Source organism: Bufo gargarizans, chromosome 1 (assembly GCF_014858855.1).
Source record: "Bufo gargarizans isolate SCDJY-AF-19 chromosome 1, ASM1485885v1, whole genome shotgun sequence".
NCBI lineage: Eukaryota > Metazoa > Chordata > Amphibia > Anura > Bufonidae > Bufo > Bufo gargarizans.
In genome coordinates, this window is record NC_058080.1 from 541,034,770 (window position 1) to 541,053,581 (window position 18,812).

Genomic DNA, 18,812 nt, shown 5'->3' on the forward strand with positions numbered 1-18,812 from the left:
TCAATATTTGCATATATAGGGTGGGCCCCCGAAGTCAGTTTTACTGGTGGGCCCTAGGCACCCCAGTCCGACACTGCACCTGTCCCCAAGCTAATCATGTAAAAGTGGGCAAATAAACATAATAACTAAATATACACACTCTGCTGGTTAGTGTGTTCATATTTTAACAGCATATTATACAGTGTTTGTGAGAGAGAGACTTTAGCGCAGGAACGCCTTCGCTTTGCTGATATCGGGGAAGGCGTTCCTTAGCAGTAAAGGGCCAGATCCTGTACAAGGCTTCCAATCCTTTTACTGTTATATTCCAATGCAGGCCTGCAGATGGCAGTGCATCTTATTGAAGCACTCGTTAATACACAGGAGGTATGGGGAGCCGTGAGTGTAGCACTGCTAGCACTATTATTACTCCCCGCTCCCTGGTCTTCTTCGGGCACTGTACCGTGTCCTAACAGAGTAAGCACATGGTGCTCGCTGACGTGCACTATGACCTGACGCTGTGTGAAATCAGGTCACAGTGCAGTGCTGCAGGAAGAGCGCGCTTGATCTTCCAAGTGGCAGACCCATCCAGAGCAGAAGAGGTAAGGTGTTTTATTTCTTTTTTTTTTTTGTCTGATCTGAGGCCTATCAAAGATTGGGGTCTGATGAAGCTTGGGGTCTTATCTGAAGTCTGGTGGAGATAGGGGGTCTGATGAAGATTGTGGGTCTGATCTGAGATCTCAAAAATATTGGGGGTCTGATCTGAGGCCTGAGGAAAATTGTGGATCTGATCTGAGGTCTCACAAAGATTAGGGGTTTGATGGAAAAAAAAAATCACATTTCAATAGCTTGAGTTCAAATCCATTGTGACGGTGTACAGAGGCAAGAAAACTGAGTGGCTGTCCAATTACTTCTATATATACATAGCCATTTGTTAATATATGCTCTAGCTGGCTGTTTATTGGTGTACAGAAAGACTTAATTCTACATTGGCTGAGTATGGTTATTTTCATGACTTGAAAAAATAATAGTGGAATAATTAGGATTACTGCAACAACTTTTTCACAGTTTTTTTTTACTTGTGGCAATTGTGGCTATTGGCAGCTTCATATTATGTCATAATCCACCTGTTAGCTGCCATTTAATGTACTCATTGGCACCATAGAGTTTCAAGAAGTGTGTGACAATAAAAACGAAGTTCACTTCTGAGTCTAGAGTATGGATCTGTAGATTTTTTTGGGTATTACATTCAGGATTTGTATGACATGAACATATGCATTAGCCCTAAAAATTAGTTAATGCTTCAACACTATAAAAGCCTGGTTATGCCATCCAATAACAGGAGCCACAATAAAATTCCTTAACGCTTTATTTTCTAGAAATTCATGGTCCTGAGGTTAAACAATAAATACATATATTCACACACAACAAGGATAATTTATCAACAGCTTTGTGTCAGTTGTTTAGCGTAAAGTCACAATTTCTACAAAAAACTGGAAACAAAATCACAAATAATGCAAAAATAAATATGCAAACCTTTGAGACAGGGTTATTAATATTATGATATGCGCTTTTAAAAAATTTGGAAAAATGTATTCCAATGTTTTTTTTGTTTTTTTTTAAGACTGTTGTTTGAAACACTGTCTTAATAAATGTGCCCCAGTGTGTTTCCAGTCTTTAAGAGTAACTGTCGTGTAGGGAGATTTTGTTTCAAAATATGCAGTTTTCACCAGGAGAGGTGGAGACTAGGTACTTCGATGTCTCCCATACACAGCACACATATAAATAAGAGGAAATTCTGTTCTTTAGCACACCATCAGAAGCAGCAACAGCATGGAGGACATTATATATCAGAACTGGGAAGTGTGGCTATAAATTCAGCACTGGGTGGGACAGAAAACCTACTACAGCCTTAACCAGCATCTCTGTGTGTCTGTGCCTCCCTCCAGCAGCTCACTCCTCATCCTTGCACTTTCCATTGACTTTAATAGGATCTAATTGAAACCTGATCCCTCAGTAAGCTGGTAACCCAGCCTGAAGATGCATTTTAGCAGTGAATTCAGAGTGAGTGATCAGTGTGAAAGAGGTAATCGTGGAGCAAGAGAGGAGTTTGATAAGTGGCGAAAAGAAATAAGATATTATAAAGTTTCTTATCTTCATTTGTACTAATGATTTATGGGAAAAAATGAAACAGCAGTTATTCTTTATATTAAAGTCTAGTACAAAAAACGTTATTCTCGTTGACCTTGTCTTTATTAGATCCAAAATTAAGCTTGCTAAAGGATTCCAGGATTTCCATCATACTCCGATCCTTGGTCTCTGGTAGTATCCAGAAGGAAAATATAGCCGCAGAGATGCAGTAAACCAAGAAGAAAATGAAGCAGAATGTCCCCAATGCCTCCTATTGAAAAACAGAGTACAGTAATGTAACTTCTAGTGTGGCTGAATCTTTTCACATGTATTATTTTTGTATGGCTTCAGTGTTTGGCTAGTCTATGACTACAAACAGTTACATTAACAGTGCAACAATTTAATAAATGTACCAGAGACCTCACACATTTTTATATATGACATTAATCTTTCATGTGATGCATTTTTCTGATAGATCTACCAATTACTAGCACAAAATATTGCTTTTGGTTGTATCATCCATAGTGAGAGTTTGTGGCTAACCTTAGAGACATTTCTAAAATAAAAGTTTTAAAATAATCTTTAATAATAGTCAACAGGGTTAGCATAATGTTCACAATGTTTACTATAGAATGGTGGTGGTGATGGTGGGGGTTTATGAAGCCCTGTGCACTCGTTTTCTGGTGACAAATAATTGCATTTTTGAATTTTTGTACAAATTAGAGATTTTGTTTGCTGCTTTCTGATGCTCAAACCACCCTTGTAAGAAAGCACTCAATGAATCCCATATAAAGGAATAGAGAGTTGAACAGCTATGACTACTACCACTCCATTTACAGAGTGGAATCAGGAAGTCCTTGTTCTCAAGATAGATGAGGGTCCCAGCTGTCGGACCCTTGAAATCTGAGGCTATGGGCACCTTTTGTGCATGAAAATCCAATAAACACTTATCTTACTTAAAGGGGTTCTTCACTTTCATTTAACTGATGATCTATCCTCTGGATAGATCATCAGCTTCTGATCGGCCGGGGTCCGACACCCGGGACCCCCGCCGATCAGCTGTTTGAGAAGGCAGCGGCGCTCCAGCAGCGCTGCTGCCTTCTCACTGTTTACCGCCGGGCCGCCCGCCCACTGACGTCACGACTAGTATCAACTAGAGTGGGCGCGGCTAAGCTCTGTTCACTTGAATGGAGCTTAGCCGCGCCCACTCTAGTTGATACAAGTCGTGACGTCAGTGGGCGGGCGGCCCGGCGGTAAACAGTGAGAAGGCCGTGGCGCTGCTGGAGCGCCGCTGCCTTCTCAAACAGCTGATCGGCGGGGGTCCTGGGTGTCGGACCCCTGCCGATCAGAAGCTGATGACCTATCCAGAGGATAGATCATCAGTTAAATGAAAGTGAAGAACCCCTTTAACTACTGTAGAACAAATATCTGTGTTTTGTACTGAGCTACCTTTTCTATACACACAGCAACTCTTCTAGACTCTTCTACACTCTCAATTCTGGCTCTGTGGGGGTTCCCTTCAGCTTTGCTCCCCTACTCCTCTACTCTCTCGGTTTGCATAACTCCACCTACTCACTGTTAGACAGCCCTGGTCCCTTACAGGTTTATGTAGAACCCACTCTCTTGACCAGGTTCTACCTAGACCTGCATAGGACCAGGATAGTGAGCTTTGATAAATCTCCCCCATAATAGCTCAGATTTTGTAAGTGTGATGTGTCTTTATCATTGAGTAACCTATTAGTAGCAGTAGGACAGAAAACTGGTGACCCTTGTCAGCTGCATTACTTACCAGCCTCACAGACAGGGCTCCTACTCCATGCCTCTGGTCTGTGCTGCTGATATTAAACACATAGCCTCCGGTCGACCAGCTCTGTCCCTGCTCCACCACCTCCCCATGACTGCACCCCTGACCTGTCTACACATCCTTGCCTCCTCCCCTGCATCAGTTTACAGAGGCACATACCTTCCTCCCTGCACACCTCTGCAGTCTGATGAGAAAGTGAAAGTAGTGGGAGTGTGCAGAGGCGGCAGAGCAGTCAGTGAGTGCTGCTGTAGAATGACTCCTACACTGTCGGAGCAGAGGGAAGATCTCCTGCCTGCTGATGCCAGTATAATCATGTACCATGTGCCTACACATTTTAGGGAAAGACAGCACTGGTTCCTTATACATAGGCATATACAGAGACTAGAGACACACCCCCTAGAGCAGATGTGAGGGGCTGTAGGCTCCCCGTCTGATATCAAACCTGATGGATTTCTACAAAAGTGAACACAGCAGCTTGCTGTTCAAAAGGAACAGTCAATTGGAGAAATCATTTTCTCCATACTATAAATGCAATGGGCAAAAGAAAAAAAGTTGGAGAAGGTTCCATAGCCTTTAAGTAATAATACATTTGTCGGAGCGATGGAACCATGCCCCTCCTTGTTAACCCTGCTTACTTTTCTCATCTTTTTTCAAAATTGACTTTCAAGCAAGAAAATTTGTTTATGCTACAGAACTGGCACAAATCCCTTAATACATTTCTGATACCTGCAGAGCAGCCTAGAATGGTGAAGCGACAGGGCCTCACTAGACTGCTCTACAATAAATGGTAATGATGCAATCCTGTCTATAATATGTAATCATGGCTCAGCAGCCTGACAGGAACGCTCATCTATGTGTTGTACATGCAAGTGCCGGAGCGTGGTTAGTGAGCCGCCACCCCCTTCCGCCAGGCAGCTCTGCAGGTGGAAAAAAACAATCCTGCTCACATTCTACGTTGCTTGTGGCCATTTTAAATCATCACTACTTAGCATAACGAGCAATCATTCTAAGTGCTCTGTGAATTTTAGATTAGAAAACCAGAGTAGGCCAAAATAACAGCTAAACATGACAGAGCCTTCATTTCTCTATGCAACTCATGTAGTTTACACCTGCTGTGTTGAAGATCCTACCTCAACAAAAGGAAATGCCAAGCCTATCACAAATAATCCCAGCCAAATGAGGGCTCCAGTTATGGCATATGCAGCTGGTCTGTAGCACTGAACAAATAGCTCTGTGGGCAGGACACAAGTAACTCCTCCTATAAAATAAATATTAAAAACAATATCCATCACTAACAATTTAGTCATTTACAAACATGAAAATATGAATTTGCTATTTTTCACTTGACTTTATCCATAATATTTCAGAAGATAATATCCCAATAACATAAGACTAATTTTTATCATGTGAAAGGAAATCTGTCAGCCCTGAAACACCACCCAAACTAGAATAAGCTGTGTATGTAGTAAGTGACGCCTAGTCCGGTTATGTGATTTTTATCTTCACACTCTGAAATTCAATAAGAGGATTCCCGTGCCCATAATGCACATAGTAGAGAGGACTCAAAGAGGAGTCCTCTCGAAGCATTTCATTGCTGGTTTGTAGGAGCTCAGTGTCAGAATGAAAGTGAGTGCGAAGATATAAATTATTTAATCAGACTCACTTACACTATTCACTGCTTATTATACTTTGGGGGGAAGAAGGGGTGGCGCTGACAGATTCCCTCTAAAGAGCAGAAGAATGCAGACGAAAATGGTGCATTTATTCTACTGACCTGGTCCCAAGCCGTAGCTCAATGTAAAGATGAAGATCAACATACAAGAACCATATGGCATCCAAGAGTATAAATCCTGCAGGAAAACAGAAGTATTGTGTAAACAGCACATCGAAAAAATCTTCTATATGAAGGGAGTTGGCATTTATTCGAATAAACAGGATACGTCCACCTTTACAACCAATTTTAGCTAATATTAATTAATATTAATATAGAAAATAGGGCAACTTTGTAAATAGTCTTTATTTATTTTTTTAATCCTACAGATTTATTTATACAGTTCATATGCAAATATGTGGGCTCTTCAAATTGTAAACTAGAAACAAACTGTGGCCCAGATTTACTAATGTGTCTGCGGCAAAAAATTGTCTAAAAGGGGAGAAAACTGGTCCAATTTGCTGCATCTAGGATTTCTATACTTTCTTCTGACATGTTTGCCAAGGGTGAAAGACTTAACAGAAATAGCCCTAAGTTTGCTGGAAAGGACAGGGCCAGAGATGCACAATTTTGCATCAAAACTACACTACACTTCTGGCATATAAATCTCGAAGTCTCATCGTAAGCCAACCAGTAGTTGGTATAGAGTCAAAGAAAAGGGTCTATCCCTGTACCACATGTATCATCCAGCCTGAGCCCCTGTGATAAATCAGATGCAGGTCTACACAGTCGGTCTAAGTGTACACCATCTTTAGGAGTAGTAAATATGGGCCTGTGTGTCTGATCCTGTAGTGGAGTTAATCTCACTGTATATGCATATACAGACACAGATTAAAAAAAACATGGTTAGATGGCATTTGGTAACTTACTAATGTGAATTTAGGAATGTGTTTGCTTTCAGTATGATACTTTGCACTGTTTGGAGCTCTGCCTGTGTCCTTATCAGTGCAATCTGTGATGCGATAACTAATCCACTTCCCTCTCTAAACGAAGTGAACGGCAAAGTCCAAACAAAGGAAGAAGTTAAGAACTAAGACTAGAAGCCGAATACATGGACTGATTTAAAAAAATATGCCATTAATATATTTAAACCATTTACATATTTAGAGGCTGGAATCTACATGGAATCATGTAGTGTGTTGAGTCAAACACAGGAGCAGACACAATAAGACTTATCATCAATCTTCCTTTTACACTTACTCTTTTTTTAGGACCCACTTTTGGCTTTGGCTCCAAAAAAACTCCATCGAAAGGTGTTATTCGAGTTAAAGGCCCATTCACACATCAGCTTTGTCAGCACAATTTGGCTTCTGCACCAAAATGGTTGCTTGTTTCAGTGAAGACTCCTCCCCTTGTTTTCAATAGAGGGCTGTACTGCTGTTCATGAGGCTGTGGTTTACAGCTGTGATCACATCAAGAAAGTGCATGCCCTTTTTTTCCAAGCAATCACGGATTTGAACTGCAGCCCCACATTGAAAACAATGAAAGGCAGATTCTGCACGTCCGCCGGCAGATTTTTGGCACCCAATCCCGCCATGTGAATGGGGCTTTACAGGTGCTCTCACACATGCCATCTGTATGCAGATTTTGAAGCCAAAGCAATTCATTCCTAATTTTGGCTTAAAAAATTACATAAAATCAAAAGCGGCGTATGTGAAAGCTTCCTGAAGAAAGCTTCTACAACTGCTCCTTTCTGTTGCGATACATCATGCCAAAACACCAATTTATTTGGTATAGTTTCACAGATGTAATAGTAATACAGTTCCACCACTAATGGAATATGTGAGCATGCCGTATATATAGAACATTGTCCTTTCCTGTTTCTGCTATGGTGTTCTTACAAAAAGTGTAAAATACTATAGTATAATGTTGCATAAGATGAATTGCCCTTTTCCGCATCTTTAAATGGCTACTTTCACACTAGCGTTCGATCGGATCCGTTCTGAACGGATCCGCTCATATTAATGCAGACGGTGGCTCCGTTCAGAACGGATCCGTTTGCATTACCATGAACAAAAAAAAAAAAAAAAAATTAACATTTTTTTTTTTTTTTTTTTTTTTGGTTCATGATAGTGCAAACGGATCCGTTTTGACTTTACATTGAAAGTCAATGGGGGACGGATCCGTTTGAAAATTGAGCCATACTGTGTCAACTTCAAACGGATCCGTCCCCATTGACTTACATTGTAAGTCTGGACGGATCCGTTTGCCTCCGCACAGCCAGGCGGACACCCGAACGCTGCAAGCAGCGTTCAGGTGTCCGCCTGCTGACCGGAGCAGGGGCTGAACGCTGCCAGACTGATGCATTCTGAGCGGATCCGTATCCACTCAGAATGCATTAGGGCTGGACGGATCCGCTCGGGGCCGCTTGTGAGAGCCTTCAAACGGAACTCACAAGCGGAGCCCCGAACGCAAGTGTGAAAGTAGCCTAAGAAATGTAACATAAAAGATTACTGGAAGTCTTATCTTTTTAATGTGCACTGCCTGATTTATGAAATTGATATTCACATGATGGCAGCAGCATGGCTCTTCCAAGCATAAAGAAAACTGAAAAGTTTTGGTCCAATTGATACAAATATTATAACTTTATTACTACATTAAACAAATCAATAAAGACAAAATATATGGAAGCTGCTGAATAGATGGGGAATCCTCCCGACACAGAGAGCACCCTGGTGTCACAGCTAAAAATTATCATATAATCTAAAATGTTATTCACTTCACATACCCTCTTTGGTGTTTAAAGGTTATACACACTTTTGGAGGCAATTTATGTTTATGATTGCATTTTATTCATTTTTGGGTAAAAATCATATTTTCCTTATTGGCCTCTATTAAAAATATTGAGCCATTCTGTCACCAAGGGTTAACTGTTTTTCTAACTGTGTGACTGGTACTTTTTTACTTTGTGCCGGTCATCTAAAAACCCTTATCTCTAAACTACTAAGAGGTCATAAACCAGGCATGGCCAACCTGCGTCTCTCCAGCTGTTGTAAAACTACAACTCCCACCATGCCCTGCTGTAGGCAGTCTGGGCATGCTGGGAGTTTTGCAACAGCTGGAGAGCCTTTAGCCTCTTCCATTTTCTAACAATTGCTCCAACAGTTGATCTATTTTCACCAAGCTGCTTGGCAATTGCCGTAGCCTTTTCCAGCCTTGTGGAGGTCCACAATTTTGTCTCGTGTCTTTTGACAGCTCTTTGGTCTTGCAAATGGTAGTAGTGGGCGTCTGACTGACTGTGGGGTGGACAGGTGTCTTTAAAGAGCTCAGACAGGTGCTACTAAGTTAGATTAATGAGTGGAGTAGAGGTGGACTTTTTAAAGGCACAGTAACAGGTCTTTGAGAGCCAAAATTCTTGCTGTTTCTCAGGTGTTCAAATACTTATGTTCAGCAGTGCAAGACAAATACATTCTTTAAAAATCATACAATGTGATTTCCTGAAATTATTTTTTAAATTCTGTCTCTCAGAGTGGGAATGCACCTACAATGTGAATTTCAGACCCCTCCATGATTTCTAAGTGGGAGAACTTACAAAATCGCAGGGTGTTCAAATACTTCTGTTCCTCACTGTATATGGAGTACTTCTTGAGGGTCACCAAATTTGTTAATTTATTCACTGTGGTAATTTGCTCTAATTTATTTTTCCTTTATTTATTTTGGAAATAAAGGAATTAATTATTTATTATTCACATCCGTTAGTATATTCTCCTATTCTTCTTGAAGCTCAGAATATATATAGGTCATCTTATTATTACAAATCATATTCTCGTAGATTTTTGCTTCAGATAATTTTTATTGCATTTATTTTATGTTTATTGTTAATACTCATTCAAATCCACATTTCTTCTCTTTTTCATAGGATCATTACTAAATAGAGATTATACTACAGAACAACACCATCCATCAACATTGTATATTGCCAGGTCAATTTAAAGTTCTAGAATTTAGGTACTTGTACTGTATAATGATTTATTAACTAAATACATTTTGTTTTAGAAAAAAACTGTCCCCGTCTATTCATTTTTCCATTTATTTCCTCAATGATAATTCTTCTTTACATTTTGTATCTTTATATTGCTATGAGCTTATTACAGGAAGGATGAATAGGTAAAGCATTCATTTAGGCCATGAGGAGCGAGACTATTGAGACGGTAAACCATCTTGTCTCCTCCTGTTATAGTCTTTTGTCAATACTCCCTTGTCTCGGACCAGATTTAATTTTGGTAATGCCCCAAAATTTGAGGTTCAAGGTGTTTCCCTGATGTTGAGATCTTATATGTCTGGATATAGAAGTATTCTCTTCTGTCTTGATACTGCTCAGGTGTCTAGAAATCCGTCTTCTTAAAGGGTTTCTACCACTTGAATATCACATATTTGGTGTTCAGACACTAGCGATCCGCTAGTGTCTGTTCTTGCCTACAAGCTAATTATCACATTAATCCGGCCTGCCGATACCTCAAAAAAAGCACTTTTATCTTTATGCAAATGAGCCTCTAGGTGCTATGCAGGCGTTTTTCATAGCACCTAGAGGCTCCGTCTACCTTGCAGTTTGCCGCCCTGCGCCTCGCTCCAGCACGCCCATCTCTGCCTGTAATCGATCCTCCCCCTGCTTCAGCCTTCCGAAATCTCGCGCCTGCGCCGTCCGTCGCGGCATTCGGAGGCATTCGGCGCAGGCGCAGTCAATGTCTGACCGCTCCGTGCTCAGACATTTCCACTGCGCCTGCGCCGATGACATCGGCGCAGGCGCAGTGGAAATGTCTGAGCACGGAGCGATCAGACATGGACTGCGCCTGCGCCGAATGCCTCCGACTGCCGCGACGGACGGCGCAGGCGCGAGATTTCGGAAGGCTGAAGCAGGGGGAGGATCGATTACAGGCAGAGATGGGCGTGCTGGAGCGAGGCGCAGGGCGGCAAACTGCAAGGTAGACGGAGCCTCTAGGTGCTATGAAAAACGCCTGCATAGCACCTAGAGGCTCATTTGCATAAAGATAAAAGTGCTTTTTTTGAGATATCGGCAGGCCGGATTAATGTGATAATTAGCTTGTAGGCAAGAACAGACACTAGCAGATCGCTAGTGTCTGAACACCAAATATGTGATATTCAAGTGGTAGAAACCCTTTAATTCCTGTATTGTTTTTCCTACATATATTTTGGGGCAGTCACATTTGATAACATATACCACACCTGTTAATTTACCATTTATATAGTCTTTTATTTGGTATAAATTGTAAATCAACAGGTGTGGTATATGTTATCAAATGTGACTGCCCCAAAATATATGTAGGAAAATACAGCGCCCGACTTCCATGACGCTTCGGCGAGTACAATGCATCCGTCTTGAACACCATTGAAAGTCAATGGGGGACGGATCCGTTTTCTATTGTGCAATATTGTGTCAGCAAAAACTGATCCATCCCCATTGACTTACATTGTGTGCCAGGATGGATCTGTTTGGCTCCACTTCATCAGGCGGACAGCAAAACGCTGCAGGCAGCGTTTTGGTGTCCGCTTTCAGAGCGGAATTATGACTGAACGGAGGCAAACTGATGCATTCTGAGCGGACCCTTTTCCATTCAGAATGCATTAGGGCAAAACTGATCCTTTTTGGACCGCTTTTGAGAGCCCTGAACGGATCTCACAAACGGAAAGCCAAAACGCTAGTGTGGAAGTAGCCTTATGATGTCAGCACGCTAGGTTATAAATTGTCCCGCAGCTGCACACTCACGCACTGCCCGATCCCCTGAAGACGCCGATGAAACATGCCATGGGCAGTGTCTGTTAGGCATTTTAATACCAGTTAGGGGCACAGATCAACTAAAACACCAACATATGTTGGAATACAGGGCATAGAGAGATTAAGAGTGTGGGTGGCAGCACGTGGCCACGGACACAGTATACTAATCTAAGCTCCTGCTACAGAGACTTAAAGCAGGACGCTGAATATAATTTTGTCATGGTGCCGAAACTGTGCCACCCACTGATACTTTTAAATACTTCCTCACTAAATAGACATATTAAAATAGAAAATAATAAAAGTTAAGTTTTAATTCAATAAGCAATAGGAAAAAAGGCTATATTTGGTCGAAAAGGACTATATGTAAATAAAATATGTGCCATAATACGCCTATCCACACACTATTTGGGGTCATATAATTTGTTTGTGTATTTAAGCAGCATAGCTCTTACCTGAAGAGAGAGTGTGGCAGTGAGCAAGGTCAATGTTAACGCCAAGATCACATAGTTCGCCCATAGTAGTGTTTTTCTGCCCAGACGATCAATGAGAAAGCCCTATAAAAATACAGTAAAGGTACTGAAAAGCATGAAAAGGAATTACATGTGCCAGTAAAGCTGGGTCTTGTTCATGAATGAATATGGGGTGGAAACCAAATTAGTCCAGTACTTACACACAGCACTGTTGTGAGAATTTCCATGATCCCGATTCCAAGAGAGACGTATGGGGCCTCACTGGCTGGAATACCTGCATTTTGGAAAACGTCATACGCATAGAAGTAAACCTGTCATTAGAAAAAAAAGGAAGTGTTATTTTCAGATAGAGATACTGAATGTAAAACTGTATACACGTAAGGTGCTGATGACATTTATAAATGGAATAATCGTCATTTGAAAAAACTCTTGCTTTTTTTATCCTATCATCAACAACTGCAAAAAACTATAATTGTCTTTAAACCTAAATTATTTTTTTGGGAGAACCTTCCCAAGTGTCCAGGAGTCATCAGAGTTTTGTATTACTAACATTGCCCTACCTTATTGGGCACCATGCACACTATATATACGGGCATCTCAATTTCTTGCACACGGACAGGCAATGCTAAGCCATATTTTCCCACATTTAAGATGTGTGAGCCACTGAATACATTTGCAGCATCGTATTCCAATATACTGTAATTTGCTTGAAAGGGATTTTCCAGAGACTTATCTAATCTGTGGGGTTATGACACCTGAGACCCCCGACGATCAGCTGTTTGAGAAGGCCGCGGCGCTCGCAGTAGCGCAGTGTCCTTGTCCAGCTCTCCCTAGACTATGTGATGTCACGTTCATCAGTCATTTGGCCTAGGTACTGCTCAGCGAAGTCAATGGGGCTGAGCTGCGATACCAAGCACATAACAAGGCTGTGGCGCTACTGAGTGTGCTGGTGCCTTCTCAAACAGTTGATCATTAGGGGGTCCCGGGTGTCAGACTCCCACTAATCAGATACTGATGACACATGCAGAGGATAGTCAGCAAAAAAATCTCGGAAAACCCCTTTAAGTACAGTACATTAGGATAAGATACAACAAAAATATTCAGTGGCTTACACATCTTAAATGTGTCATTTTTATACACCAGTCTTAACCTACAGTGTACTAGGATACAATGCACCACATTTATAATAGACCCAAATTTGGGCCTTATTTTGGGCATCCATGCAGCAAACGATTTGAAACTCTGCCACTGAAAAACTGTTCTTCTCTATTTGCTTCAGAATTCTCTCTGATCTGTTAATTTCATGTACTCATGTCATCAGTTTTCATGCACATGCAAAAAACCTGAAGAATGACAAACAGCATCTACTAGCAACCATCAGTAACAAACGGACCAAGCTTCAGTGCACTTCAGTGGGGTTGAATTTTGTTTCACTGACCTATTGACTTGAAAGGGCAAGACCTAGGTGAAAAAATGCAAGATGCAGAACATATACAATAGGTGTGGGTCCAGTGTCGGACTGGGGTGCCTAGGGCCCACCAGTAAAATTTATTTTGGGCTGTACGGATACATTAAAATATTACCTGCTCACACAGCAGCAATATGCTACCGGATTATTGAATATGGGAGTCCCTGCGGTAACTTGGAGAAGTTAGGTCATGGGGAAAAGAGGACACTGACTAGCTTTCCTCTATACCTAGAAGTCATCTCAACTCTGATCGTGTCTATAATAATAAACTGGGGAGTTTCTTTAACCGCTTGCCGCAACTGTAACGCCGAAAGGCGTCATCGCGGCGGCTCTCCCAGGCTACGCTAACGCCGATTGGCGTCATCTCGCGTGAGCCGAGATTTCCTGTGAACGCGCGCACACAGGCGCGCGCGCTCACAGGAACGGAAGGTAAGCGAGTGGATCTCCAGCCTGCCAGCGGCGATCGCTCGCTGGCAGGCTGGAGATCCGAATTTTTTAACCCCTAACAGGTATATTAGACGCTGTTTTCATAACAGCGTCTAATATACCTCCTACCTGGTCCTCTGGTGGTCCCTTTTGTTAGGATCGACCACCAGAGGACTCAGGTAGGTCAGTACAGTCGCACCAAACACTACACTACACCCCCCCCCCCCCCGTCACTTATTAACCCCTTATAAACCCCTGATCACCCCATATAAACTCCCTGATCACCCCCCTGTCATTGATCACCGCCCTGTCATTGATCACCCCCCCTGTCAGGCTCCGTTCAGACGTCCGTATGATTTTTACGGATCCACGGATACATGGATCGGATCCGCAAAAAGCATACGGACGTCTGAATGGAGCCTTACAGGGGGGTGATCAATGACAGGCGGGTGATCACCCATATACACTCCCTGATCACCCCCTGTCATTGATCACTTCCCTGTAAGGCTCCATTCAGACGTCCGCATGATTTTTACGGATACATGGATCGGATCCGCAAAACACATGCGGACGTCTGAATGGAGCCTTACAGGGGGTGATCAATGACAGGCGGGTGATCACCCATATACACTCCCTGATCACCCCCCTGTCATTGATAACCCCCCTGTAAGGCTCCATTCAGACGTCCGCATGCGTTTTGTGGATCCGATCCATGGATCCGTAAAAAATCATGCGGATGTCTGAATGGAGCCTTACAGGGGGGGTGATCAGTGACAGGGGGGTGATCACCCTGATTACCCTGATCACCCCCTGTCATTGATAACCCCCCTGTAAGGCTCCATTCAGACGTCCGCATGCGTTTTGTGGATCCGATCCATGTATCCATGGATCCGTAAAAAATCATGCGGATGTCTGAATGGAGCCTTACAGGGGGGGTGATCAGTGACAGGGGGGTGATTACCCTGATCACCCCCTGTCATTGATAACCCCCCTGTAAGGCTCCATTCAGACGTCCGCATGCGTTCTGTGGATCCGATACATGTATCCATGGATCCGTAAAAAATCATGCGGATGTCTGAATGGAGCTTTACAGGGGGGGTGATCAGTGACAGGGGGGTGATCACCCTGATTACCCTGATCACCCCCTGTCATTGATAACCCCCCTGTAAGGCTCCATTCAGACGTCCGCATGCGTTCTGTGGATCCGATACATGTATCCATGGATCCGTAAAAAATCATGCGGATGTCTGAATGGAGCCTTACAGGGGGGGTGATCAGTGACAGGGGGGTGATCACCCTGATCACCCCCTGTCATTGATAACCCCCCTGTAAGGCTCCATTCAGACGTCCGCATGCGTTTTGTGGATCCGATACATGTATCCATGGATCCGTAAAAAATCATGCGGATGTCTGAATGGAGCCTTACAGGGGGGGTGATCAGTGACAGGGGGGTGATCACCCTGATTACCCTGATCACCCCCTGTCATTGATAACCCCCCTGTAAGGCTCCATTCAGACGTCCGCATGCGTTTTGTGGATCCGATCCATGGATCCGTAAAAAATCATGCGGATGTCTGAATGGAGCCTTACAGGGGGGGTGATCAGTGACAGGGGGGTGATCACCCTGATTACCCTGATCACCCCCTGTCATTGATAACCCCCCTGTAAGGCTCCATTCAGACGTCCGCATGCGTTCTGTGGATCCGATACATGTATCCATGGATCCGTAAAAAATCATGCGGATGTCTGAATGGAGCTTTACAGGGGGGGTGATCAGTGACAGGGGGGTGATCACCCTGATTACCCTGATCACCCCCTGTCATTGATAACCCCCTTGTAAGGCTCCATTCAGACGTCCGCATGCGTTCTGTGGATCCGATACATGTATCCATGGATCCGTAAAAAATCATGCGGATGTCTGAATGGAGCTTTACAGGGGGGGTGATCAGTGACAGGGGGGTGATCACCCTGATTACCCTGATCACCCCCTGTCATTGATAACCCCCCTGTAAGGCTCCATTCAGACGTCCGCATGCGTTCTGTGGATCCGATACATGTATCCATGGATCCGTAAAAAATCATGCGGATGTCTGAATGGAGCCTTACAGGGGGGGTGATCAGTGACAGGGGGGTGATCACCCTGATTACCCTGATCACCCCCTGTCATTGATAACCCCCCTGTAAGGCTCCATTCAGACGTCCGCATGCGTTCTGTGGATCCGATACATGTATCCATGGATCCGTAAAAAATCATGCGGATGTCTGAATGGAGCTTTACAGGGGGGGTGATCAGTGACAGGGGGGTGATCACCCTGATTACCCTGATCACCCCCTGTCATTGATAACCCCCCTGTAAGGCTCCATTCAGACGTCCGCATGCGTTCTGTGGATCCGATACATGTATCCATGGATCCGTAAAAAATCATGCGGATGTCTGAATGGAGCCTTACAGGGGGGGTGATCAGTGACAGGGGGGTGATCACCCTGATTACCCTGATCACCCCCTGTCATTGATAACCCCCCTGTAAGGCTCCATTCAGACGTCCGCATGCGTTCTGTGGATCCGATACATGTATCCATGGATCCGTAAAAAATCATGCGGATGTCTGAATGGAGCCTTACAGGGGGGGTGATCAGTGACAGGGGGGTGATCAGGGAGTCTATATGGGTGATCACCCCCCTGTCATTGATCACCCCCCTGTCATTGATCACCCCCCCCCCCCCCCCGCCCTGGTAAGGCTCCATTCAGACATTTTTTTTGGCACAAGTTAGCGGAATTTTTTTGTTTGTTTTTGTTTTTTCTTACAAAGTCTCATATTCCACTAACTTGTGTCAAAAAATAAAATCTCACATGGACGCACCATACCCCTCACGGAATCCAAATGCGTAAACATTTTTAGACATTTATATTCCAGACTTCTTCTCACGCATTAGGGCCCCTAAAAAGCCAGGGCAGTATAAATACCCCACATGTGACCCCATTTCGGAAAGAAGACACCCCAAGGTATTCCGTGAGGGGCATATTGAGTCCATGAAAGATTGAAATTTTTGTCCTAAGTTAGCGGAAAGTGAGACTTTGTGAGGAAAAAAACAAAAAAAAAATCAATATCCGCTAACTTATGCAAAAAAAAAAAAATTCTAGGAACTCGCCAGGCCCCTCATTGAATACCTTGGGGTGTCTTCTTTCCAAAGTGGGGTCACATGTGGGGTATTTATACTGCCCTGGCTTTTTAGGGGCCCGAAAGTGTGAGAAGAAGTCTGGGATCCAAATGTCTAAAAATGCCCTCCTAAAAGGAATTTGGGCCCCTTTGCGCATCTAGGCTGCAAAAAAGTGTCACACATCTGGTATCACCGTACTCAGGAGAAGTTGGGGAATGTGTTTTGGGGTGTCATTTTACATATACCCATGCTGGGTGAGAGAAATATCTTGGTCAAATGCCAACTTTGTATAAAAAAATGGGAAAAGTTGTCTTTTGCCAAGATATTTCTCTCACCCAGCATGGGTATATGTAAAATGACACCCCAAAACACATTCCCCAACTTCTCCTGAGTACGGCGATACCACATGTGTGACACTTTTTTGCTGCCAAGGTGGGCAAAGGGGCACATATTGCAAAGTGCACCTTTCGGATTTCACCGGCCATTTTTTACAGATTTTGATTGCAAGGTACTTCTTACACATTTGGGCCCCTAAATTGCCAGTGCAGTATAACTACGCCACAAGTGACCCCATTTTGGAAAGAAGACACCCCAAGGTATTCCGTGAGGGGCACGGCGAGTTCCTAGAATTTTTTATTTTTTGTCACAAGTTAGCGGAAAATGATGATTTTTCTTTTTTTTTTCTTTTTTCCTTACAAAGTCTCATATTCCACTAACTTGCGACAAAAAATAAAAAATTCTAGGAACTCGCCATGCCCCTCACGGAATACCTTGGGGTGTCTTCTTTCCAAAATGGGGTCACTTGTGGCGTAGTTATACTGCCCTGGCAATTTAGGGGCCCAAATGTGTGAGAAGAACTTTGCAATCAAAATGTGTAAAAAATGCCCTGCAAAATCCGAAAGGTGCACTTTGGAATATGTGCCCCTTTGCCCACCTTGGCAGCAAAAAAGTGTGACACATCTGGTATCGCCGTACTCAGGAGAAGTTGGGGAATGTGTTTTGGGGTGTCATTTTACATATACCCATGCTGGGTGACAAAAATATCTTGGTCAAATGCCAACTTTGTATAAAAAAATGGGAAAAGTTGTCTTTTGCCAAGATATTTCTCTCACCCAGCATGGGTATATGTAAAATGACACCCCAAAACACATTCCCCAACTTCTCCTGAGTACGGCGATACCAGATGTGTGACACTTTTTTGATGCCAAGGTGGGCAAAGGGGCACATATTCCAAAGTGCACCTTTCGGATTTCACCGGCCATTTTTTACACATTTTGATTGCAAAGTACTTCTCACACATTTGGGCCCCTAAATTGCCAGGGCAGTATAACTACGCCACAAGTGACCCCATTTTGGAAAGAAGACACCCCAAGGTATTCCGTGAGGGGCATGGCGAGTTCCTAGAATTTTTTATTTTTTGTCGCAAGTTAGTGGAATATGAGACTTTGTAAGGAAAAAAGATAAAAAATAAAAAATCATCATTTTCCGCTAACTTGTGACAAAAAATAAAACATTCTAGGAACTCGCCATGCCCCTCACGGAATACCTTGGGGTGTCTTCTTTCCAAAATGGGGTCACTTGTGGCGTAGTTATACTGCCCTGGCAATTTAGGGGCCCAAATGTGTGAGAAGTACCTTGCAATCAAAATGTGTAAAAAATGGCCTGCAAAATCTGAAAGGTGCACTTTGGAATATGTGCCCCTTTGCCCACCTTGGCAGCAAAAAAGTGTGACACATCTGGTATCGCCGTACTCAGGAGAAGTTGGGGAATGTGTTTTGGGGTGTCATTTTACATATACCCATGCTGGGTGAGAGAAATATCTTGGCAAAAGACAACTTTTCCCATTTTTTTATACAAAGTTGGCATTTGACCAAGATATTTTTCTCACCCAGCATGGGTATATGTAAAATGACACCCCAAAACACATTCCCCAA

The 18,812-nt window shown here is 43.2% G+C and overlaps 1 protein-coding gene and 1 long non-coding RNA gene across 3 annotated transcripts in view; one reads left to right on the plus strand and one right to left on the minus strand.

Annotated features, from left to right (window-relative positions):
* Positions 1 to 422: 422 nt before the first annotated feature.
* On the plus strand, positions 423 to 9,543 carry LOC122924439. The gene is made up of 3 exons (XR_006387401.1): positions 423 to 578; positions 2,236 to 2,402; positions 9,481 to 9,543. It is a non-coding gene; the product is annotated as an uncharacterized LOC122924439 (long non-coding RNA).
* The window catches only part of LOC122924437 (solute carrier family 2, facilitated glucose transporter member 11-like), a 33,793-nt gene continuing 16,316 nt past the window's right edge, over positions 1,336 to 18,812 (minus strand). For both annotated transcript variants that reach the window (XM_044275533.1, XM_044275534.1), the window contains 5 exons: positions 12,026 to 12,136; positions 11,808 to 11,909; positions 5,685 to 5,760; positions 5,041 to 5,168; positions 1,336 to 2,377 (listed from right to left, as the gene is read on the minus strand). In XM_044275533.1, coding sequence (XP_044131468.1) covers positions 2,186 to 2,377; positions 5,041 to 5,168; positions 5,685 to 5,760; positions 11,808 to 11,909; positions 12,026 to 12,136 — 609 coding nt within the window. In that variant the 3' untranslated portion in view covers positions 1,336 to 2,185. The remainder of the gene's footprint in view (positions 2,378 to 5,040; positions 5,169 to 5,684; positions 5,761 to 11,807; positions 11,910 to 12,025; positions 12,137 to 18,812) is intronic.